General features: G+C 51.0%; 1 protein-coding gene across 3 annotated transcripts in view; it reads left to right on the top strand.

Moving 5' to 3' along the window:
• Positions 1 to 13,011, top strand: part of KLHL29 (kelch like family member 29) — a 297,212-nt gene extending 284,201 nt beyond the window's left edge. For all 3 annotated transcript variants that reach the window (XM_059132525.1, XM_059132523.1, XM_059132522.1), the window contains 6 exons: positions 2,301 to 2,499; positions 2,655 to 2,837; positions 3,023 to 3,203; positions 8,529 to 8,722; positions 9,068 to 9,212; positions 10,829 to 13,011. In XM_059132525.1, coding sequence (XP_058988508.1) covers positions 2,301 to 2,499; positions 2,655 to 2,837; positions 3,023 to 3,203; positions 8,529 to 8,722; positions 9,068 to 9,212; positions 10,829 to 11,012 — 1,086 coding nt within the window. In that variant the 3' untranslated portion in view covers positions 11,013 to 13,011. The remainder of the gene's footprint in view (positions 1 to 2,300; positions 2,500 to 2,654; positions 2,838 to 3,022; positions 3,204 to 8,528; positions 8,723 to 9,067; positions 9,213 to 10,828) is intronic.
• The last annotated feature ends 10,869 nt before the right edge of the window (positions 13,012 to 23,880 follow it).

Genomic DNA, 23,880 nt, shown 5'->3' with positions numbered 1-23,880 from the left:
TTCCTGGGAGACCATCAGTGGGAGCCCAAAGGAGCCAATAGGCCTGGGCAGAGGGAGGCCAGAGCCATTCTCGTGGGCTGCAGAGAGATGAAGACAGGGAGGACAGGCGGGACGTCAGTCACCGGGGGGTCCCGGGGCTGGCATTGCACCTGAAGGAGACTCAGACCAGCCAGAGGCCGCAGGGCCTGCAGGGAGAAGCGGGGACCCTGGGCCTCCTGTGAGCTCAGCCCCGGCAGGAGGAGCCGTGGAAACCATGCTCGGGCTGGGAAGCCACTGCACACGTCACAGGAGGGGAGGCAAGGCCCTCAGAAGGGACAGCTGGAGAAATCGGAGCCAGAATCCAGGGCAGAAGGAAAGGAGGGCCGGGTCCCCGGGCCGGGTGTCCGAGTCACCGGAGAGCTGTCACATCCCAGCGGGATCTCTGGGGCAGAAAGCACTGGCTAAAGGCCTTGCTCAGAGTGGAACTGCCTTGATTCTAATGCATGAGGGGCCCCCAGCAGTGAGTACAGACGCAGGTAGCTTCAGGAGTGCTCAGAGGCCACCTGGAGCGCCGCCAAGGGGAGGTCAGAGTCAGGGAGGGAAGCCAGGACCCAGAGCTCCCAGCAGCGGGTGCGCATGGCAAGGGCACTTCGTCGCATGGGGAGCAAGAAGCGGCACAGGGGAGGGAAGGACGGCCAGGCGCTGGGACCAGCAGCATGCGGCGCTCCACCGGGGCAGGGCCCGGCCGCTAAACCCAAGAGGAGAGGGTCCTCTGATCAGGTGGGGAGGAGGCAGGGGTCCCTGGTGGAGGGAGGCAGGCAGTTGGGCTGGACAGCTGTAGTAGTGACTGCCATCCGCCCCAGCCCCCACACCTGGGTCTCAGGCCCAGTGCTCTGTCTTTGTCTGCAACACGCCTGTGACCAGGGTCCCCCAAGCCCCTCTAATTCGTACACCCCCAAAGCAGTACATCTTGTGTTCCTCCCTTCAGTTCTGCCCATTACCCAAAACAGAAGCCTGGATCCCTTGCATCCCTTCCATGTCCATTTGGGCCGCACACGGCTGTCACTTTGCCTCCGTATTCCCTCCCGGGAGGGCCGGCTTCCTCTCCGCGTTCAGGCCTGTCATCTCACGGCATTGCTGAGGGGGCTGCCCTGCCTTCTGTCTCCCCCACTCCAAATCAGTCCTACCCTTCAGCCCGAGTGAGCAGTCTTCCTAAAGAACACACGTGATCGTGTAATTTCCTTATGGAGAGCCCCTCGTGAGCTCCGACACGCCCCCTGCGGGACCCAGCACACCAGCCCGGCAGGCAAGGCATGGGGCGGTCGGGCTCTGGTCTCCCTCACATCTCCAGCATCATCTCCCCTGTCTGCTACACCCCCCAACAAAGACCTCGGGCACCCGAGAATAAGTTCCATAGAAGCCCCCAGATGCGATCTTCTCCGTCACGCTCCGACATCTCTGCCTGTGCTTCGGGCGTCCTCCCCTCGGAGGCCTGGAGAAACCGGCAGTCGGTCCTTCTACTCCCAGCTCAGACGGCGTCTGCTCTGGGAAGCCGTCCACCTGCACCCCAAAACTCCTAAGCAGACTCCTCCTTAGGGCCCCGCTAGCGCCTTCTCCTAACGGATCGTCCCCTTACCTGCATTTTCGCCGTGTGCCCCCGAAACTCAGGGCTTACCGGCCTTTCGGCACTCTGGCCGTTATGAATGGTTGGCGAACCATTTGTTGCATGCAACCAAAGCCAAGTGGTGAGCAAAGAGTTTGCCAGGCAGGAGGGGGTCCCAGTCAGTTCGTGAAAAGCCTTCAGTGCAGGTGAGAGAGTCCACGTGCCCGTCTGAGGCCATGGGGTGCCACTCAAGGGGTCTCTAGATATTGGGGAGACGTAGGCTCTGACGGGTGTGACTTGCAGGCCTTGTGGTCACTCTCAGCCTTCCTGGGCTCTCCCACCTGTTCCTGACTTCCTGCCCCCATGTATACGTCTTCGGGGCTCAGGAGCCCCATTTCAGGCCCCCGCAGCCTGCGGTGAAGCCGAGCCCCAGGCCCTGGGAGGAGGCAGGAATGAGGTGCCAGAGAGCTGGATGGGTGGTTCGCCCCGGGCTCAGCTACAGCACACCCAACCTCCAGTCCTCACCTCTGGCTGATGGGACGGCCCCCCATCACTCTCTAGGCCAGGGTGAGCCGTGTCTACACTGTCCAACCAGACACAGACGAGTTTCCTGTGTGGGACTGTACCCCGCCCGTCCTTCCTTTCTTCCCAGTACGACTCGCCCAGAGGTGGCTGGACCGTATAATCTCACCCACCCTGTGTCTCCCTGACCCCGCAGTACGCGGCGGAGCTCCTGGCCGTGGTCCGCCTCCCCTTCATCCACCCCAGCTACCTGCTCAACGTGGTGGACAACGAGGAGCTCATCAAGTCGTCAGAAGCCTGTCGGGACCTGGTCAACGAAGCCAAGCGCTACCACATGCTGCCCCACGCCCGCCAGGAGATGCAGACGCCCCGAACCCGGCCCCGCCTCTCCGCAGGTATTGAGGGACGGGCCTCCCGCGCCCCAAACGCGGGTGCCGTGGGGTCAGCCCGACTCTGGGCCGGCCCCCCACCCCGTTCCCCAAGAGGCACCAGGCGCGGCGGCCGACAGCGTGGGGTTGTGTCCGAAGGCTGGGCATCGGTGTCCCTGCAGGTGTGGCCGAGGTCATAGTGCTGGTTGGGGGCCGTCAGATGGTGGGGATGACCCAGCGCTCCCTGGTGGCCGTCACCTGCTGGAACCCGCAGAACAACAAGTGGTACCCCCTGGCCTCGCTGCCTTTCTACGACCGAGAGTTCTTCAGCGTAGTGAGTGCCGGGGACAACATCTACCTCTCAGGTGAGGCCCTGCGGGGCTGGGCTGGGGGCCGAACACAGACTTCCCGGGGGGCTCCTCTCCCCACCCCAGGGCTAAGGAAAGCCAGAGCCCGGAAAGGGCCACTTTGCAGGTGAAAGCTTCTCTCCCCGCCTGTCCTCCGGCCCATCCTCACTCCCGCCCGCTCTCTGCACCTGTACTTCCTGCAGGGGGCATGGAATCGGGGGTGACGCTGGCTGATGTCTGGTGCTACATGTCCCTGCTCGATAACTGGAACCTCGTCTCCAGAATGACGGTCCCCCGCTGTCGGCACAACAGCCTCGTCTACGACGGGAAGATTTACACCCTCGGAGGACTCGGCGTGGCAGGCAACGTGGACCACGTGGAGAGGTAAGCCACGGGGACGGGAGCGAAGATCGCTTTGCTCCTGCCGCGAGCACGCACCCAGCGGGGGCCAAGGGGAAAGGACATTTATAAGGTGGCGGTCGCGGGCTCTTCAAGCACAGCAAAGAGGGAGGAGGGAGGACAGCGAGAGGGCAGCCGGAAGGATGACAGCCGCCACCGCTGAGACGGGGCACTCTTGTCCCATTCAGGCGTCAGACAAGCTGGAGGCAAGAGACCCACTGTGGGCTTGGCTGGTCTCACCAGACATCTAGGAGGTGCCCCAGGCCTGGAGGTACCAGTCCAGAGACTGGCAGGGGGTGGGGGGCAAGGCTGCGGCCGACAGCCCAGACGGGAGGATGCCGCGTCCGTGGCCGGGCCTCCACATCCCTGCCACATCGGGGAGCCCCTGCCTCCCTCTTTCCCACCCATCCCGGGAAAGCTGCTTTCAACACGGGGAATGGTCGCCGCACGCAGGGCTGGCCAACCATCTGGAATTCTCCAGAAACAGACACAAAGCAAAGGGCCGGAGAACAGTGTGTGTGAGCCTGCCCCTCTGCTGGAAGTCCCGGGCTGGCCTCCTCCCTGAGTCCCACGGACCACTGGCCACAGAGGGTCGGGATCAGGGATAGAGGCTGGGCTGGGGGTGGGGAGTGGGGTGAGGCAGCCACAGGCTGAGGTGGGCCCTTCCCAGGGTGGAAATACTTCATCTTCCCCCTTGAGCTGGAGACCATTCTTGCCGAGAATGGACGCCTGGGGGAGAAGAACTCCGAAGACTAGTGAGTCAGCAGCAAGCAAGGGGGGGCCTCAGAGCAGCCCCGCGTTTGGAGAAACTAGTGCCCCCAAGAGGGGCAAGTTAGGCTGAGCTGGCCCCAGGTCCCAGCCCAGGAGGGCGCTGCTGAGATCACCAGAGCCTCTTCTCCACATCCTCTCCCGCGGCTTGCCCACCATCCTAGGCCCACGTCATCAGCTGTCACAGAAAGCACAACTGTCCATGTGACAACATTTTGCCCCTGGACCCACACGTACCCCTCAACTTGTATTTTTCCCTCGGTGGCTAATTGGACACTTGACAAATGTTACAGCAGAGAGAGTTTCAGAGTGAGACAAGCTCTGGATGTTCACTGTGGGCTTTTAACTCCCCCAAGTGGAGCCTAGAGATGGCTCAGTAACAACATCTAATTGTCATATTGATTTGGAGTTAATGGGGAATCCCTGTGTGATTATGAGGATATTAACAGTGCTGCTGAACCTGGGTCAGCCCTGATGCTGACGGCCTTCAGTGGGGCCCGCTGCACGGCCCTCGCATCCCAGGGCTTCCAGAAGCACCAGCTTCCAGCCGTTTGTCATCCCATAATAAACACATGAAAAAGGAGACGTTTTCTATGTAGGAGTAAACTGAGCAAGATCTGTCATCCTGTCTTGCTTTTGTCAGCTATTTTTAATCTCCTAAGATGCTGATTACTCATCTTGCAAACTTATACTTGTTGATAGATACAGGGATTTGTTCGAGGATCAAATGCACCAAGAGGAGGGAAAGACTTTACTTCCCTTAGGCTCGGGAGTAATTCTCCAAGGCCCGGTAGCAGCTTCTACCCGCCTTTCCTGGGGGACTGGGCCTTTGTGCCACTAAGAAATATCAGCCAGGTCATCGTGTGAGCAAGACCAGCCCAGGAACCTTGGTAGATGGGGGAGCCGTCCAGGATGGCAAGGGGCCCTGAGCCCTCCAGCCCTCCGGTATCCGGCGGCTGTCCTTGCAGGGACAGGATGTGGACCCGAAGACCCCTGGGTGGTGTGCCCGCAGGCAGGGTGGAGGACACAGGCAGAGGGGACGCCCACTGCCTCCCGAGAAACATAGCTGCCTGCAGCCCCTTCGGGCAAGTAATTTCTGCGCCACATGGTGGCAATGATGAGAATTCAGGGTGACAAGAAGGTCAGGGTAATGGGGACAGACACGAGGGTGCTTTGTTCCCCGGGAGGCACTAATGGTACAAATTGCTCTTATATTGATAATGAATGAGATATATGGTACATTATAATTATATTACATTACTGTATTACAGGAATAGAGCAAGATTATATAATTATAGATTAAAACAACAGTGCAACAGACAAACCTGTATTATATCATTATATAAATAACTGGGTCTAATACTTCCTAGCAATATATTGCATGAGCTGTGGTTACCGGATAAATGATAGCAGAGTGCCTCACTCCACAGGGTCATTTGCATGTCATTAGCATATCCTTCTCAAGCAGGAAGCTGACAGATTGAGCTGAGGAGGGCTTGTGGCTTGGCAATCAGCCACCTGGAATAACAAGCTCTGGGGAAATTCGCATTTGGCGGAATGTGCCATTATACCGAAAGCCTGAAGACTAACAGCCACATAATCTTCCACTGTCACCCAGCTCCTTCTGCAGGAGCTCTTTGGATCTCTGCCATATTGGCTAAAAAAAAAAAACATATCTGAACTTCTGACACTGTCCAAAAAGACACTTACTCCATTGCCTACTGGCCACATATCATTCGTCCGGAACTTAATGGAATCAGCCCCTGCTGCCCCGTAAGGTACCTCAGCCTCTTCTCGAATCCTGAGTCTTGACAGGCACAGAGCTGGACGTCTTCCCACTGTCCCCTCCTCCCTGTCTCAGGGCCCGGGGCACCGGCTGGGAGAGGCCAGTCCTGGATCACTAAGCCATGACCTTGTTATGGCTCCTGCCCCCAAGGATCCTCATGAGGAAAAGCAGGCCCCGCAAGCTTCCCAGGATAGGTGTACTGGTAAAAAAAAAAAAAAAAAAAAAAAAAAACCAGCCCACAGGGGAAGCCCTGCCCGGAGTCCAGAACAGGCGAAAGAGCCATGTGGTGAGTGGGAGACGGGCCACCAAGAAGGTCCAGAGTGAGTGCTTGTGAGAGCAGCCCCGCGGGGACAGTTGACGGAGTTGCCGGGAACAGAGACCCAAAAGGTGCCCAGGTAGACCTCAGATACCCTAGGTCCTTGGCTGGTCTGTCAGATCCCACGTCTGTCTCTCTCATCGGCTCCCTATGGTCATTTTTGTCGCTGCTTTGTCTGGTATTCACATTCTGCACATTTTGTCGCTTCCCCGTGCTCGTGATTTGTCCTGCCATACATGTGCCACAGGTCTCTGCGGCCCTATAACTCTGCCCCTTCTCCGTGTCTTCCCTTGGGGCTGAGCGCTGGTGGAGAAAATGCCACCGTCTGGTAGATGGGCCCCACTCCAGACTGAAGTCTTCCGATGTCTACCGGGTCCTTCGTGCTGCAGGCCCCTTGTCAGCAGTTTGGCCATCTCTCAACAACTTGTGTTTGTCATCTCCACCTCCCCCATCAAGGCTTTTATCCCATGGACACCGATATCCCGCCAACACTGACTCCAGCTTCACAGAGCTGGTGACGTCATCCGGCAAGACGTCTCTCTTCTCCCGGCCATTGCTCCTGCCCGACACACCCTCCTCTCTCACTCACACAAGCCCTTCCTCGCTCATGCCCGCGTGGACACCACCTCCCTCTCCACTCTGGGTGCAACCTGCATCCCACCAAAAGCCTCCTCCAATCAGCTCTCTCCTCTCTTCCGTCTGTATTTTATCTCTCTTTATCCATTTGGGCTCCTTCTACCATTCTGTAAACACAAGTAAACCTCTCCCCCTAAAATGAAAACAAAAGCCGTGGTGCCCTGGAGCCCATTCATACTGGCTCCTGAGACATGACTGGTACCTTTTTTAGGCACTGTGCAAGCCAGTTGTTAGTTACAGATCTTACTAAAAATCAAATCATATAGACTTAGAACTAAATAAATTATATTAAAAACAAAGATAACCCATACTCAAAACTCACCACTACACTTTTCTTTTTTTCTGTATTCTCTACAATCTGTGCTCTGGAGGTTAGACGTGTCTGCTGTGTCTCTATGCGGTGGGGATTCTGTCCAGTGGTCCGCCGCAGCACGTCTCTTCCCAGTGCCACGTTCCCTGTGCCCTTGGTAGCTTGAAATCGGCCGAGAGAGGGTTCACATCACAGAAAGCAGCAAGTGCTGCCTAGCAGGTCTTTTTCCCTGGGGAGCTTGTTTTTAGACATCTATCAGCACGCTCCAAGGAAAGCCATCTCTTAGCTCCGCAGACCTTTCCAGGCTCCACCTTCTCTGCCCCTTTTCCCATCTGAGTTTCATCCACAAGAAGTCTCTACCTGTCGTGTCCACTGCCTCCCTTCCCATTCATCCTCGATACGGAAATAGCTCTGCACCTCCCAGTCCACTTAAAGTCTCCTTGATAGGACCTCCAGGAACCTGCTGGGGACTTCTTGAACTCCCATCACATCCCCCACCCACGGAGCTGTGCCCTGTGCGGTGCCGCCACTCTTCTGAGGACCCCCTCCTTAGCTCCCCACTTAAAGGCCAAGGTTTCCCCCCGCGAGTGTCCTCAGCCTTATTCTCGCCCACACGCTGCCTGTGCAGTTCCTGACCTTCAGTTTCCATCTCTGTGCCCATGAGCCCAATGCAGAACACGTAGGCCACACGTCCACTGCAGCCACCCCCCGCCACACCTCCCCGGTTGGTTACCACGGGTCCTGTAAACTCCCCATCAATAAAACTGAAATCATCTCTCTCCTCCAAACTCCCCAACCTCAGTTCCCTGTCGCCTGAGTAGTGCTCCCTCCTTCCCGTTTCCCGCACCAGAGACCCTGAGTCATCCTGGGTAACTAACTCTGCCTGCCTTCGCAGCAATGTCAGTTAACGACTGAACCCCCCAGTCCGTCTGTCCTTCTGTCCCCTCTTCCTCTTGTCCCTCCCTGGTCCAGCCCACTGTTCCCCCAGCTTCCAGCCCAGAGCCTGCATATACAGCAAATGCTCAGGGCAGCCCTGTCGGGCAAAAACGGTAGGAACGAGCTGGACAGAGAAGGCTGAAGGGGCCTAGAAGCTGGGGAGCCCTGTGTGAGCCAAGGAAAGGAGACGAGAAGCTGCGTAGAGGTCGCGGCAGGCAAACAAGAGCCCGCCGAGGTTCAGGAGGACGACTGCGAAGGCCAGGATGGGCCAGATCCCAGGTGGCCTTGAGTGATTCATCCCAAGTCCCCCCAGATGTGTGTGGTCCCGGGCTGGGCTAGGGATGCCAAGGGCAGGAAGCAGATGCTGGCGCCCCTCCCCCCATGCCCGCTCCCCGGCACAAGGCCCACCGCTGATGCTGGGCTCTCAACAACCCCCCCATGCCCGCTGCCCAGCACAAGGCCCACCGCTGATGCTGGGCTCTCGACCCCGCCCCCGTACCCGCTGCCCGGCACGAGGCCCACCGCTGATGCTGGGCTCTTGTTCTCCCCTCTCCCCAGGTACGACACCATTACCAACCAATGGGAGGCCGTGGCCCCTCTGCCCAAGGCCGTGCACTCTGCGGCAGCCACGGTGTGCGGCGGCAAGATCTACGTGTTCGGGGGCGTAAACGAGGCGGGCAGAGCTGCGGGGGTCCTCCAGTCTTACGTTCCACAGACCAACACGTGGAGCTTTATCGAGTCCCCGATGATCGGTGAGAAGCAGCCCTCCGCTCCCCCCTCCCCCGCCTCCCCTTGAGCTTCGTCTCAGTGTCCCAAGCCCAGAAGGCCCACTAAGCCCTGTGGTTCTGCAGACCCCGGTCTGGGGGCTGGGAGGGGGCTGGGAGAGGGAGGCAGGCTCCACTTGTCTGGGTGACAGGCAAGCTGGTCCGTGTGCTGGCTGCCCTCTGGGCCCGGGCCTTGTCCTCGGGTTAACGGCTGATGGTGGAGCCATCCTCTGCCAGAGCCCGTCCTCTGGAGGCCTTTCTGGCGAAGGAAGGGGTGGAGAGGGGGTGGCCCAGAAGAGATGCCCTGACCTGCCTGCTCTGTTCTCCTGGCAGACAACAAGTACGCTCCCGCCGTCACGCTCAATGGCTTCGTGTTCATCCTGGGCGGGGCGTATGCCAGAGCCACCACCATCTACGACCCCGAGAAAGGGAACATTAAGGCAGGCCCAAACATGAATCACTCCCGGCAGTTCTGCAGGTGAGGGCCGCGGGAACTCTGGCGGGGGGGTGGGGGAGGGCGGGGAGGGAAAGCCAGCAGGAATGGTCTGAGCACCAGAACGGCTGCCCACCCTCCGATTCGAGCAGCAGCACCCTCCGACCACAGGCCCCACCCAGTGGCCCCAGCTGACCCGTCTCCAAGCCAGAAATGGAGGGCTTCGTACAGGGACCAACCCCAGGTCCTTGCGGCCACACCTTCTCCGGGTATAGGACAGCTGTCCCCCGGGACCACCTGCCCCATCACAGACGAGAGGCAATGCCAGGTCTCACCTGTGCAGCACCTCACATGGGACAAGTGGCCTCCCAAGGGACGCTCTGACCGCCGATCCAGGGAGTGGTATGAGGCCTGGCTGCCTTGGAGTCTCAGAGCTGACAGGGCAGGAACACACCCGGACCAGCAGCCATGGGAAGAGAGAGTAGGGGCAGTTCTCCTACTGATGAGGCAGGCAGTTGAGCTAGATACCCTCTAAGTGCCTAGAGCAGGAAGGTGCTACAGTTCTCGGGCCTTCCCCCTCACCATCGCACACTCCAGGCAATGGCGCGTACGGGCAATTCTGACCACACTGGCCTCAGACTGGCCTTTGGGCACCACCTGTGGGGAGGACTTGCGTGCCTCATTGGAAACTCAAATTGGGCCCAGAAAGACTTAATGCCTGTGAGGAGATGTCAGCTGGGTCTGGCAAGAGAAGCAGGGGGGAAATGTGCCTCCAAGGGAGAAATCTAAGGGCCCCAGGGGGCAGGCAACTACAGGGCAGAAGGCTGGAAACTTCAGGTAAGATGTCTAGCCCGGCCCGTTCCGTTCTAGGCTCAGAACTGCAGAGAGAGGTGGCAACTTGGCAAGGGTATCTGTGCAGCTTCAGGGGACGGTGAAGACGACAGGGCCGTTAGCGAAAGTGTGGGAGGACAGGGGGCCAGGTGCATGGATCTAGCCGGGCGTGGGATGGGGTGGCCAAGATGCAGGGAGACAGGAGGGGCAGATGGGAGCAGGGTGTGGTGCTCTCGCCGGGAGAGCAGCATGGAACCGGTTCGGCATCCCGGGTTGCCATGGCAACCACCCCGCTGAGAGGACGCTGGCCCAGCAGTCACTGGTGGGCAGCACCACCAGGCCACCGTGCTCCACAATCCCAGCAGGGAGCTTGGAGTCTAAATGTCCCAGTCGAGGAGTCAGCAGCCTTCAGTTAGGACTTAGCTCCTCTCTCCTGTCTGCCATCACCCTGGTGACCTGTGTTCTCAACCTGATTGGGACCGTTGAAACCTCTCTGTTCAAGCAACACACAGTGCCGCTCAGTAAACGGAATCGAGAGCCTGTACATGAGGCCGTGCTCCCGGCCACCTTTTGGGGGTCCGGCAGGTGCCGGGGTGTCCCCACGGCTCGGGGGGCCGCAGACACACGGCATCCCCGACCGGCCCTAGAGGGAAAGCTGTCTTCCTGCAGCTGCTCGGGTCATGGGGCAGAGGCAAACCATGAGATCCCTTACACCTTTCGCAAAGGGGGAGCAGGGAGGCTGCCCGCCCCGGGACAGGGTATTAAGCATCCAGCTCCAGGCCCAAGGGGGGGCGTGAAAGGGCTAACCCTCTCCCCGCTCTCCCCCACAGCGCCGTGGTGCTTGATGGCAAGATCTATGCCACGGGCGGCATCGTTAGCAGCGAGGGGCCTGCCCTGGGCAACATGGAAGCCTACGAGCCCGCGACCAACACGTGGGCCCTCCTGCCCCACATGCCCTGCCCTGTATTCAGACACGGCTGCGTCGTCATCAAGAAATACATTCAAAGCGGCTGACGTCCGCAGAAAGCCCGAGCCGGGACTGGTCAAGTCCGGTGAGGCCAATGCAACTCACAACGACCCATGTTCAGCAACACCCGTACGAGGCTGATAGACATGATCAAGGGAATCACTACGCTAAACATTTGGAATACTCTCTACATGGAATGTAGAAAATCATCCTCGCCTTTGGGGGAGACGGGGGCCGAGCGCCCCGCGCGGCAAGGAGCCACCACCATCCGGGCAGCTGGGCCAGGGCGCACCTGCAAACGCACTTGCTCTGAGCGGAGGTGCTCGCTCTGCCTCGTGCAATAGAGTTTCACATATTTTTCAACTGGGAGAGAGAAGCTGATTTTTTTCCCTTCGGGCAGAGCAAGCTTGATCCCTAAACCACCATAGATCAATTATCCTGTGACAATAGTAGGTGGCAGGCTCTCTTGGAATCAGATCAAAGTGTCCTTATCACTTTGATTCCTACTTTTGTTTTTAACCAATCTACACTTTTCCGTGGCCGAGGGAAGAGAAGGGACAATACTGTGTGAGCGGCACAAGGTCTAGGAGGCTGGGCCGGAAGAGAGGTCCAGCCCCCCACCCCCAACCCCACCGCGCCGAGCCAGACGCGGCTGGAGCGGCCGTTTGGGGGCAGCCGAGGGACAGCCGGGAGAACCTTTGTCCTTCACAGGTTTTTCTACCGTGTTTTTGCTGAAGAGGGACAGGTGACTGCGCTAGCTTTCTCTTGTCCGATATGAATTATTTAGATTTCCAAGGCATTTTCTTGATAAACAAAAAGGCTATTTTTAAGTACGGAGAGGAGGAGGCGGCCATGAGAGGATCCTGCGGGAAATCCCAGAGCCCTTTGTAGGTAGTGTCAGAGTGGGGCATTTGCTCTAATTTTTTTCTATGTGCAGAATAGAGGATCTCTCCTGGGTGGGGGTGAGGGCCCCCGTTTTATTTAAAAAAAAAAAAATGTAACTCCCAGACAGCCCCATGAAGAGCTGTGCCTCATGGAGGCGCCGTCGAAGAAGATTCTGTTCTAGAAGGAAACCAATTCTGGCTCCCTCCATGAGGTAAAGCTGAGGCCCCAGGCAGGGTGGGAAGGGCAGGCGGGAGGGAGGGAGAATAAATGTCTACAAAGCACAGGAGACTATTTTTGATATTTATAGCTATATATTAAGGCACCTGCCTCAAGAGCTCTCAGGATGGGGACAGCCTTTGTAGACGAGCCACGTCAGCCAAGGCCCGAGGGGCGTGAGCAGAAGCCCTCTTCCTGTAGTGTATTAACCAGAGAAAGGGAAGCCAGGAGGGGGGTCACACCGTGGTTCAGGACGGAGGCCTTCCTGCCGGTCCTCAGACCCTCAAACCTCACGCGCTGATCAGCTTCCATTCCAGGGCAAGAAGAGAGCCGCCGCCACTGCGCTATTTAGGTGAAGTTGGTACCAAATACGCATTGACCATTTTTCTATCCGGGAAGTCAACTTGCCATCATTTCACGATAGAAACCCATTTCTAAGGAGAAAAAGGACAGGACGTGCTTTCCACCTTCTGGTATTTGACGACACAAAACTCCCAATTCTCACGTCGGCCATCGACTTCTAGCACTACAAGTGTGGCTCCCACTTGGACAAGATACCGAGCTTCGTTATGCAGTTTTTAATATTATTTATTCTTTTAAAAAGTAATAAGCACAAAACTACATACATTGTATGTCATTTAAAGTATTTATGTCAAACAGGGTGCAAGTGTGAACCCAAGGACTGGAGCACAAATTCCTAACTGCCTGGGGCAGGGCTAACGTTAGCGTCGGTGTGCGTCTGCCTCCAAAGGAGGTGTTAGTGGTCAGCAAGGCTCAACACAGATGACATTGAAATTCCGTTTCTCTCCTCATTGATCACACTGGAGCAAAACTGGCTATTTCTGTGAATGATTAAAACAGGGTTCTCTGTAATGGTATTGTACATAGTATATGTTTATTGTTAAGTTCTTGTTATATTATAATAAATATATTTATAGATCTAGACTCAGAAGCCACTGGAATGCCTTTGTGTGCCACCATCCTGGCCACAGTGACGAGAAACCCCGTGGAGGCCAGCTCCTGCTCTCACCCCTCAGCCGTCTGGGCTCTGTTCCAGAGACTTTAGTGCAGACCTTGAGGATGAGAAAGGACAGAACTCCTTAGCAAGGGAACATGCAGACCGACTTTGCTCCACTAAGGATATGCACACAAGGCTTCCCTGGAGAGCAGGTAGGATTGCTCACTCTCTTGCAGGGAAAGAAGTTTCCATTTAACAGGGTAGTAGGAGAAGGAAGATTCACCAGCATTTCATCCATGTGAAGAGCTCCCGCCCGCCCTCAGTCCCCAAATCTCACTAAGACCTAGCGTCATCTTCAAGAAAACATGCGAAGAAGGTAGATCAGGATGGAGGGGAGTGGGAGCTCTTCAGAGGACTTGGCTGAAGCCTCTGGTGCTTGACCAGACCCTTGCCAAATAAATTATCTGCAATGCTATCTCCAGAAACGCCATCCTAGAGGAGACGATGGAGAACATGCAGAAGATTCCAATCAGGAAGAGCTGAAATTATAACCTGTTATAAGAACCGAGCAATAGCTTTGTTAGCTCTTTCCCCAAATCAAGGGAAATGTGTTCTCTGGGCCTAGGAAGAGTCTGTGTACTTTCACCACGAAAGATACGTATGACCGCTCTATCCGGAGCCCGTGTAACATGGAAGGAGTCTCTCTTGCTGGACTGAAGCTACTACTCAGACCAGGCAAGGGTCAGGCACAAAGGAGATGGATCCCTGTGTGTGTGTGTGTGTGTGTGTGTGTGTGTGCATGTGTGAATTAAAAAAAAAAAATCATGACCAAAATAAGAAGAAAACAGTCAGGAAAAATGTTTGCACTCCATATGACAAAGGAGTATTATCTTTATTAAAGAGCCCACGTAATTCAATAAGAAAACATTCAGTGATTCTGGCTGTTAAATAGGTCGTAGACAGACCCTGTTAGAGGAAACATTGCTAGTAAGTGCGAGACAAGTTCAACATCGGTAATTATGAAATAATGACACTTCAATAACGAGGTATTATCGTCACCTACTAAATTAGCTTCCGAAACCTAAAAACAAAGCAGGGAGATGCTGGGGGAGCTCCAAGTGTGAAAGAGGAGCAGAGAAACTCTTTACTACCAAGGGCTTGGGGAACTGAAATGGCTTCTAGAAAGCAGTGTGGCAGGGGCCATGTATCCGGAGTCTAAAAAGTATCTGACCCAGTAAATCCACTTCTGGGCGCCCATCAGGAAACGTCACCAGCTCCCACCTACTGACTCTAACTTCATGCCAGACACTGTGCTAAGCACTTGAAGCACTGAATCCTTATAATTCTACAAGCTAGGTGCTACAGACAAGCAGCAATATAAACTGTAGGATGCCTATTTGCATGATTGTGATTATGTAAGATACGTATAAAGATATATAAGCTACAAAGATACATAAAATCTGTATATAAAAATAACCAGATGTGCAGTCATAAAACTATTAGTTGTACTGACACACCTGTGGGCCATTTTCTTTCCCTCCTCTCCCAAATGTATATAAAGAGATGTTACTTTTCTAATAAAAGATAGAGATATTTTAACGGGGAACTGAGGATAGAAAGTAAACTTTTCCCTCTATTTTAGTCCAAGAAATTCTCAAAGATCATTTCTTATTTTGGCCACCAGAAGCAATGGAAAAGTTAGTATGAGTTTAGAAAAAAGCAAAGAATTACAGAGGAGAAAGTTGCAGTGATCATCAGGATCATGACTTTTTAAACCTAAATCCTGGGGGTGAATGAAATATATTTCAGTGCATGAAGACTTTCACGAAACAAATGAAAATTTTTGGGTTCCTGGAAGGCCAAGCAAGATAAAGAGGACAATAATAAAGAAGGAAAAATTCTAGTTCAACATAAGGATACACATATTAGTGCTAAACTCTGGAATGGGTAACCAAGAGCCTTGTGATGGGCTTTTCTAATTAAATCTCAATCAAATCTTGGTATAACCTAATTGCCAACTTACCTCATTGGATCCCCTGCACTACCCTAAGAGTCACAGGGCATCATCTTCACTCTTGAAGAAGAAACAATCTTAGAAAAGTTAAGTGGCCCATACGCAGGGACATTCACGCCACACCCCGAGCACTCTCCGTACATTATCACATCCTCTGAACAGTCCCGCAGATGACTATCCCCGCTGCACGGGTTCCAGACAGGAACCAGGGCTGGTCCGAGGCACGCTGGCACCGGAACCCGGCTCGGTGAGACCGCAGAGGGCCGGTGCTACCTCACACGCCCTCTCCAAGGCTGCCATAGCTCTGATGACTCCAAGACTAAGACTCTCTCCCTCCTCTCCAAGCTCCCTCAGAAATCTGTACTGAGAAAAAGAATTCTGCGAATATGGCAGATGAGCTGGTCCGTGTTAGACACGGTCCTCTTGGGAAGCAGTTTCCACTTTGCCTGGTAAGAATCTCAGCAATGGGGGCGCCTGGGTGGCTCAGTGGGTTAAAGCCTCTGCCTTCGGCTTGGGTCATGATCCCAGGGTCCTGGGATCGAGCCTCACGTCGGGCTCTCTGCTCAGCGGGGAGCCTGCTTCCTCCTCTCTCTCTCTCTGCCTGCTTCTGGCTACTTGTGATCTCTCTGTCAAATAAATAAATAAAACCTTAAAAAAAAAAAGAATCTCAGCAACACACAGGCTCCTCCACTGCAGGCTTTGGCTTCACACAGGAAATGGCTCTGGGGGAGGGAAAGAGTCCACTGAGGTAAAATATTAGACCAGCCCTTGCTGTCTCATTTGAAACTCCTCCTGTGAGCCTCCGCTCTGGAGGGGACTCTTCAGGGGTCCCTAACATTCTTGCTGACGACAGCTCTGGCCTGGGAGAGTGAGGAAGAGGGAACAACAGCCCTTGGATCGGCCGCACCATCCTCGGCTATAAAGGGCCTATCAGGACCTTGGCGCCCGAGAGGTAGGTAAAAGTGTTCCCCTACCTGGGTCAAGGGGCTGACGAAAACGGGAAGCCAACTCCAAGAAGTCTGCCTTTACCACAGGCTGGCAAAAGTCACACAATCCAAAAATCTGTGCTTACCTTCGCGAGTCTATAAGCCCATGGGGCTCTGTTGCCCTCTGTGTCACATCTGGCAAGTCACTCGAGTGTCTTTGCTCATGAGAGGAGAGGACAGCCTTTAAGTGGATCACACTCGGTCCTATGAGACTGTGTTGTCCGCAGGCGAGGGCCAGGCCCTCTCACCTGCCCCCGGGGCACCGCACCCTGAGTAGGGACGGCCGGATGACTCAAACTCTACTGGCAGCAAGAAAACTGTTTTGAGTTATGGAAACCAGAAAGGCAAGACTATGATCCTGTGCACTGCTTTGGCCATCCCTGTGATCTACAGGGGACTAAAGAAGCGACAGTTCCTGCTAAAGCGTTTTTATTTGCCACGAGCACAGAGCTTCCCTCCCGGGGAAGCCAGCCACTGCCGGTGCGGCCTGTGCGCCGCCGGATGCACCAGCCTGTCTCCTCAGGCCTTCAGCCCAGGGACTCTGCATCCTCGTTGGTAAAAATCCGTCTTTGGGACTCTCCGAGAGCTCACGCCTCCACACTCTCGTACCTCTCCATCCCACTACCTTATTTTAAGCCCTCATGACTTCTCGCCTTAGTTGTTGCTATAGCGTCTTTCTTATGGTTATTTTTAAAATAACAGCTTTTCTCACATACAACTCACATATGATAGAAGTCACCCTGTTCACATATACAATTCAGTGGCTTCTAGTATATTCACAGAGTTGAGCTACCATCCCTACTACCTAACTGCAGAATATTTTCACCATCGCAAAAAGAAACCCGAGTCCATGAGCGGTCACCTTCCGCTTCCCCAGCGCGCTGCGTGGTAACCACTAATCTACTTTCTGTTTCTAGGACTGAGCCTATTAGGGACAACATCATACAAATGGAATCATAAAGTCTGCCGTCTCCTGTCTCTGGCTGCTTTCACTTAGCATAATGTTCTCAGGACTCGCCCGTGTTGTCGTGTGTATCCGTTCTTCATTCTCATTCTCGACCAGGTGCCCCCAAATGTATCAACTTTTCTATCTCTCCATTTAGTATACCTGCTCAGCGGATAGAGAATGAGACTCTTGACCTCAGGGTCGTGAATTCAAGCCCCACGTGGGGCAGAGATTACGTATAATTTTTTTAAATGGATATCTGTTGTTTGCCCACTCATCAGCTGATGGACACGGGTTGCTTCCACATTTTAACCATTAAAAATAATGCTGCTATGGGGCACCTGGGTGGCTCAGTGGGTTAAAGCCTCTGCCTTCGGCTCAGGTCATGATCCCAGGGTCCTGGGATGGAGTCCTGCATCGGGCTCTCTGCTCAGCAGGGAGCCTGCTTCCCTTCCTCTCTCTCTCTGCCTGCCTCTCTGCCTACTTGTGATCTCTGTCAACTAAATTAAAAAAATAATAATAATGCTGCTATAAACTTTTGTATACTGTGCAAGGTGTTGAGATTAAATAAATTTGGGAAATGCTACAGAACTTCTCAGGGTCCAAAAACAAACTAACATTCACTCCAATTTTACTAAAGTAGACACATAGCTAGTGTTTTTCCAAACTTATTTGGCCACAAATTGCCCCGACCTCACCCCCAAATCTAGAAAACTTTTCTTCTCTTCTGAAATTATGATACAAGGCGCTCCCTGGGTGGCTCAACTAATAAGCATCTGACTCTTGTTTGTTTGTTTGTTTGTTTTAAGATTTTATTTATTTATTTGACAGAGAGAGATCACAAGTAGACGGAGAGGCAGGTAGAGAGAGAGAGAGAGAGGGAAGCAGGCTCCCTGCCGAGCAGAGAGCCCGACGCAGGATTCCATCCCAGGACCCCGAGATCATGACCTGAGCCAAAGGCAGTGGCTTAACCCACTGAGCCACCCAGGCGCCCCTGACTCTTGGTTTTGACTGAGGTCATTATCTCAGGGTCTTGAGACTGAGCCCTGGGCGTGAAGCCTGCTGAGGATTCTCTCTCTCTCTCTCTCTCTCTCTAGCTCTTGCTCTCCCTCCCCACCCCGGCGCATGCGCACGCACACACTCACTCTCTCAAATAAACAAAAACTCAGTCAATGGGGTTCTGGGGTCAGTACATCTGATCCTCATCTTTGAAAGATGCACAAGAGGAAGTAAAGGTAATATTATGAAAGATTTGGAAGCATTTAAATTCTAAATTCTGATTTAGAATTCTCAAAGTGTTTCTTAAAATAGATACATTTTTATATGTTAGAAGATCAGTATTCTTTAAAGTCAACAAATCCTTTTTCCGAATATGTTTCTTTCTAACTGCCAAAACTTCTCCAGCATCTCTTATGCTGTATTATAAAAAGATTGAAATAAACAATAACACTATAACCACTCTATACAACTAAAACATATCCAGGGATTGTTGCAAATGTGTGACTTGACAATTTCTAGAAAAGATTCTCGGGCATTCTGTACTTTATTAATTTCTTTATTTTGAACAACATGACACTCTTCTCAACAAGGGGACTGACAGCATTAGAGATCAGGCAACAGAGAAGTCAATCACTTGTCCCATCAACACTGAAAATACAAAAACTTTCACATTAATTCCAGTATTCTCATTAAAATCTAGTAAAACAAAAAAATCTATTTAGTAGGTGTTTAGATTAACATTTGTGTTAATAATGAGATACATTTCCATCCAATTCCAGCTTTAAAATTTTGAGCATGTGGGGAAAAAGAAGTGCTTTTGATGATCTTTTGCTCTTTTGATTCTGTGTGTGTATATATATAAATATATATATAAGTTCAAACAATGTGGAAATTAGTGTAAAGAAACATTCCAAAGATGTGAAACTGATTTTTTAATAGTGTGATAGGCAATTACTCCTTTCTTTGCAACAAACTCCATTTTAAACATAATCTTATTAAAGAAATTTCCTTATTAAACTCTGATAAACTACAGAACTGACAGCTTACTGATGTTTCCTTTAAATATGTGAAGTAATTTGAGACTTCACACCACAAATAACCTTTATTTCAGTAATATACTAAGTATAATGCCACTTGTGGATTGTCACATTTCTTTTGAAAGGGATATTTTGTTGCAAAGCCTTGTTAAAATACTTTGCACTCATTAAAATGGTAAAATAGAAATTTGTAACTAATTTCTAACACTTTCCCAAGGAATTTTATGTTATAAGCAAAGTAACTATATGCAATGTTTAGAAATAATGCTATCTCATATCATACCAAAATTAATTTTGCTTTGTTGCCATAATGAGAACACCAGAAAAGGTCTGTGCTCTGCGTAGATAGCCACAGCCACATGGCTCAGACTACTCATGTGTTTTTTATTAAGAGTTCTAAAGTTTTCTTAAGTTTTCTTGTGGCTCTCCAGCTCCTGTGACAATTTTACGTAATTAGGTAATAATGCCTACTGATTCACCATTTGTTGAGAAATTGGAAATTCCAGAGCATTCGGTAACTTACAGTGATCAAATACATGAAATTCCACCTGATACTAAACTCTTCTTTTTTTAACCTGTATCTGTTTTCCCTAAGACATCAACTCTGGCTCTGACAACGGTCTCCATCGAGCACATTCACATGGTTCCCCTTTTGTATTTGCTCTAGTTTCCCTACAGATTTTCAGCTCTTAGATCCTTTCCATAGTCTCCCAAGTTAGCAGCCCTACCCTGGCTACCCTGGTTTCACATCCACACATACCCAGGAATGGAATTCCTCCCACCAAAGATATCTCAACCACCTAATACTGGAGTCCTTCAATGAGACCAGCAAGGCAAAATTACAATCCTAATTGTAATCCTAACCCAGCTATCAGCCTCCTCTGAGGCTTCATCTGGGGTGACAGCTACAAGGGGGAAAAAACGCACATTCACACAGGCTGGTGCCGTGACGCATACGTGGTCCCCGCCCTCACCTGTGAGCTCACTTATTCTCAACATTCCTGAAGAGCTGCCTACTTCCATCAGTGACCACTACAAACCTTCACCTCTCCACCTTATGTTTCCTACTTAGAACCCCTCACTCTTAGCACCGGAGCATCTCTCTGCATAAAAACCACGGAGGTGGAGGGTGGTGGTAATGGCTATATAGTTTGTTCTTGGTTTTTTGTTTTTTGTTTTTTTTTTAAATCTTTCTGAAGAGCCATTAAAAACAGAGAGTCCATGGTGAAAAAATTCACAGACTCATGGATAACATCTAAAACAAAATAAGTGACAAGCAATGTCCAGAACTCCCAATCCCAAGTGGGTAGGACCAAACCACTAATACCCATGAGACCACTGTCCATATATGAGGAAGTGGGCTGTGGGCATCTAATGGAATTAAGAACAGCCACAGACACTCACTGGAGAGCTGGGGGCAGAGCTGAGGGCACCTGAGCTGAGAAGCCTTGTGAACTCCAGTCCTCAGGGGAGGGCAAGGCTTCCGTTGTAAACATAAGCCTCATGAATCCTCAAAACCAATATGCCAAAGCCCCCTTTCAGGACCACACCCCATACGACAAAGCTACTAGGGACAGTCTCAACTGAACCTCACAGGGATAAAGGAGAGACCCAGATAAAAGCAGGGTAGGGGAACAAAATCAAGAGATTTCAGAAATTTAAGCAGTCCTGTATTTAAACTTTTCAGAAAAATAACAGAAGAGAGAGCTCTAGCACTGTGAAATTCAGGCTTCCTTCTAAAAGTTCAAGAAAATTTCATATAAAAGTGAAAAACTGAGGGAAAAATCCCATATAAGTGTATTATAAGAAAAAACTGTAAAAGGAGGAAGCTACCCCCATAGGCAATAAAAGAAAATACAAAATACATGAAAATTCTGACCTACTATTTCAAAACAAGCTGAAGGACACAAAACAATAATGGAAGAATGAAAGAACCCTATAAACCAGAATTAGAAAAACTCACAAAGGCTATGAAATAACTCAGGAAGAATTAGAGTGCTTGCTTCAGCAGCATATGTACTAAAATTGGAATGATACAGAGAAGATTAGAATTAGGAAAAAAATCACATTAGAAATGTACACTAAAGTGGAAGGAACATAAAAGTTAAAAAACATTAGGTAATGGCTTATGACAAACAGGAGGACAAAAAGGCAGGAAATTTCTTGAAGTAACCAATGAAAGAATTTCCGGTTCTGGTTAAGATTCGGTAGGCACACTCTACTCTCTCTCTCCCACTGATTACAACCAGAAGTCCTGGACAAAAGACATAAGCAATTACCTCAGGACTCTGAAAAATACATAAAGCACGTGAACTGGGCAGGAAACACAGCACTCACACAATGACCCACACAGCGGTGAATTCCGGGGTGGCCTTTAATCTCCTCCATGTCCCAGATCACACTCCAGGGCAACCAGAATCTCAGAAGAAAAAACTCTCTTTCCAGACTCTCCAGACCTAAACCCGTGGCAGCTATGACAATGATAATGGGCATGTCCCTTTAGCCAGACCACCTCTCTTTCCAGCCAGACCACCAGGAAAGGGGGCTCTTGGGAACCCAGCAGTGTGGGAGAATGAGGCCCTTTAAATTGTATGAAATCCCGAGCGGCACATGCATAGAACAGACCCAAATCAACAGAGCAGAGAGTATGAAATCCCAGCCTGGCCTCTCCCTGGGTGGTGCCCTGTGGAGCTGGATCATTTTCCTATTGTTGCCGTAAAAAATTACTGTAAACTTAGTGGATTAGGATAACTCAAAAGTACTACCTATGATTCTGGAGGTCAGAAGTCAAAAATAGGCTTTCAGGGGCACCTGGGTGGCTCAGTGGGTTAAACCTCTGCCTTTGGCTCAGGTCATGATCCCGGAGTCCTGGGATCGAGTCCTGCATCGGGCTCTCTGCTCAGCGGGAAGCAGGCTTCCCTCTCTCTCTCTCTCTCTCTCTCTCTCTGCCTGCTCCTCTGCCTACTTGTGATCTCTCTCTGTCAAATAAATAAATAAAATCTTTTTTTTTTTTTTAAATGGGCCTTCATGAGCTAAAATCAAGGTGTCAACAGACCTGTGTTCCTTCCTGGAGCTCGAGGAAAGAACCTTTTCCGTTGCCTACTTCAGCTTCTAGAGGCTGCCTATATTCCTTAGTTCGTGGCCCCTTCCACCATCTTCAGAACACGTCACTCCAACCTCTGCTTGTGTCATCACCTTTCCTCTTCCTGACTCTGACTGTCCTGCCTCCCTCCTGTAAGTACCCGTGTGATGACACTGGGTAATCAGATAATCCAGAATAACTGCCCCGTCTCATAATCCTTAATCATATCTGCAAAGTCCTTTACCAACAGATACCTTAAAATGATACACAAAACCATATTTAAATCATTCAAAGGACTCCAAGAAAGGGGAAATAGTGGAATAAAAAAGAGGCAAACAGAAAAAATCAAATAAAATGACAGAGTTAAATCCAAACACATCACTAATTAAATGTAAACCACCTCACAACCATTAGCAGGGCTGCTATCGAAAATGCAGAAAACAAGTGTTGAGGAGAATGGGAAGGAATTAGAATCTTTGCACACTGTTGGTGGGGATGTAAAATGAAAACAGCATGGCGGTTCTTCAAAAAACTGAAACAGAATTACTACATGGCCCAGCAATTCCACTTCTGGTCCTACACCCAAAAGAACTGGAGCACGGACTCAAAGGATATTTGTACACCACATTCACAGCATGAGTCACAGCAGCCAGATGTGGAAGCAACCCAAGTGCCCATTAATGGATAAATGTATTTTTTTAATGTGATACATACATACAACAGAATAGTATTCAACCTTGGAAAGAAAGGAAATTCTGGCTAGGGAAATAAATCAGTCACACAGGACAAATACGGTATGATTCCACTTACATGGGGTGCCTAGAGCAGTCAGATTCAGAGACAGAAAGTTGAACAGCGGTTGCCAAAGGCCATGGGGAGGAGGGAAATGAGGAATTGTTCCTTAATAAGTAGAGTTTCAGTTTTCCAAGATAGAATTTTGGAGGGGCACCTGGGTGGCTTAGTCAGTTAAGCGTCTGACTCTTGGTTTCACCACAGGTCATGATCTCAAGGTCATGATGTCAAGACCCAAATAGGCTCCACGCTCAGTGGGAGTCTGCTTGAGAGTCTCTCCTCCTTTTGCTCCTCCCCCATTCATGCTTGCTTGTACGCTCTCTCTCTCCCCTAAAATAAATAAAACCTTTAAAAACAAAAAGAGTTTTGGAGATGGAGAGTAGTGATAGTTCACAACAACATGAATGTACTAAATACTACTAACCTCAAATGATTAGGATAAGTTTTATGGGTATTTTACCATAATTTTTAAAAATTACATTAAATGTAAATAATCTAAATATCCCAACCTAAAAACAGATATTGTGAGTTTTTCAAAAAGAACTAAAAAGATACAGCTTTCTTTCTAAAAGAAACCTACTTGAAATATAGTAATATAGAGAAATTTTAAGCAAAGTGATAGAGACACAGTAAGAAATGAAAAAATAAGCCACAGACCCGGGATGAAATATTTGCAAAATACACCTCTGATAAAGGACTGGGTTTTTGTTGTTGTTGTTGTTGTTGTTTTGTTTTGCTTTGTTTTTGATAAAGGACTGTTATTCAAATTATGCAAAGAACTCTTAAAACTCAACAATACAGGCTCAGCTGGTTCAGGTAGTAAGAGCATGCCACTCTTGATCTTGGGATTATAAATCTGAGCCCCATGTTGGGCGTAGAGATGATTTAAAAACAAGATCTTAAAAAAACAAAAACAAAAACAAAAACTCGGGGAGCCTGGGTGGCTCAGTCGGGTAAATGTCTGCTTAACCCACACCGGCGATCCCTGCTCAGCATGGAG

This window comes from Mustela lutreola, chromosome 9, assembly GCF_030435805.1.
Source record: "Mustela lutreola isolate mMusLut2 chromosome 9, mMusLut2.pri, whole genome shotgun sequence".
Taxonomy (NCBI): Eukaryota; Metazoa; Chordata; class Mammalia; order Carnivora; family Mustelidae; genus Mustela; species Mustela lutreola.
This window is presented reverse-complemented; position numbering and strand designations above follow the sequence as displayed.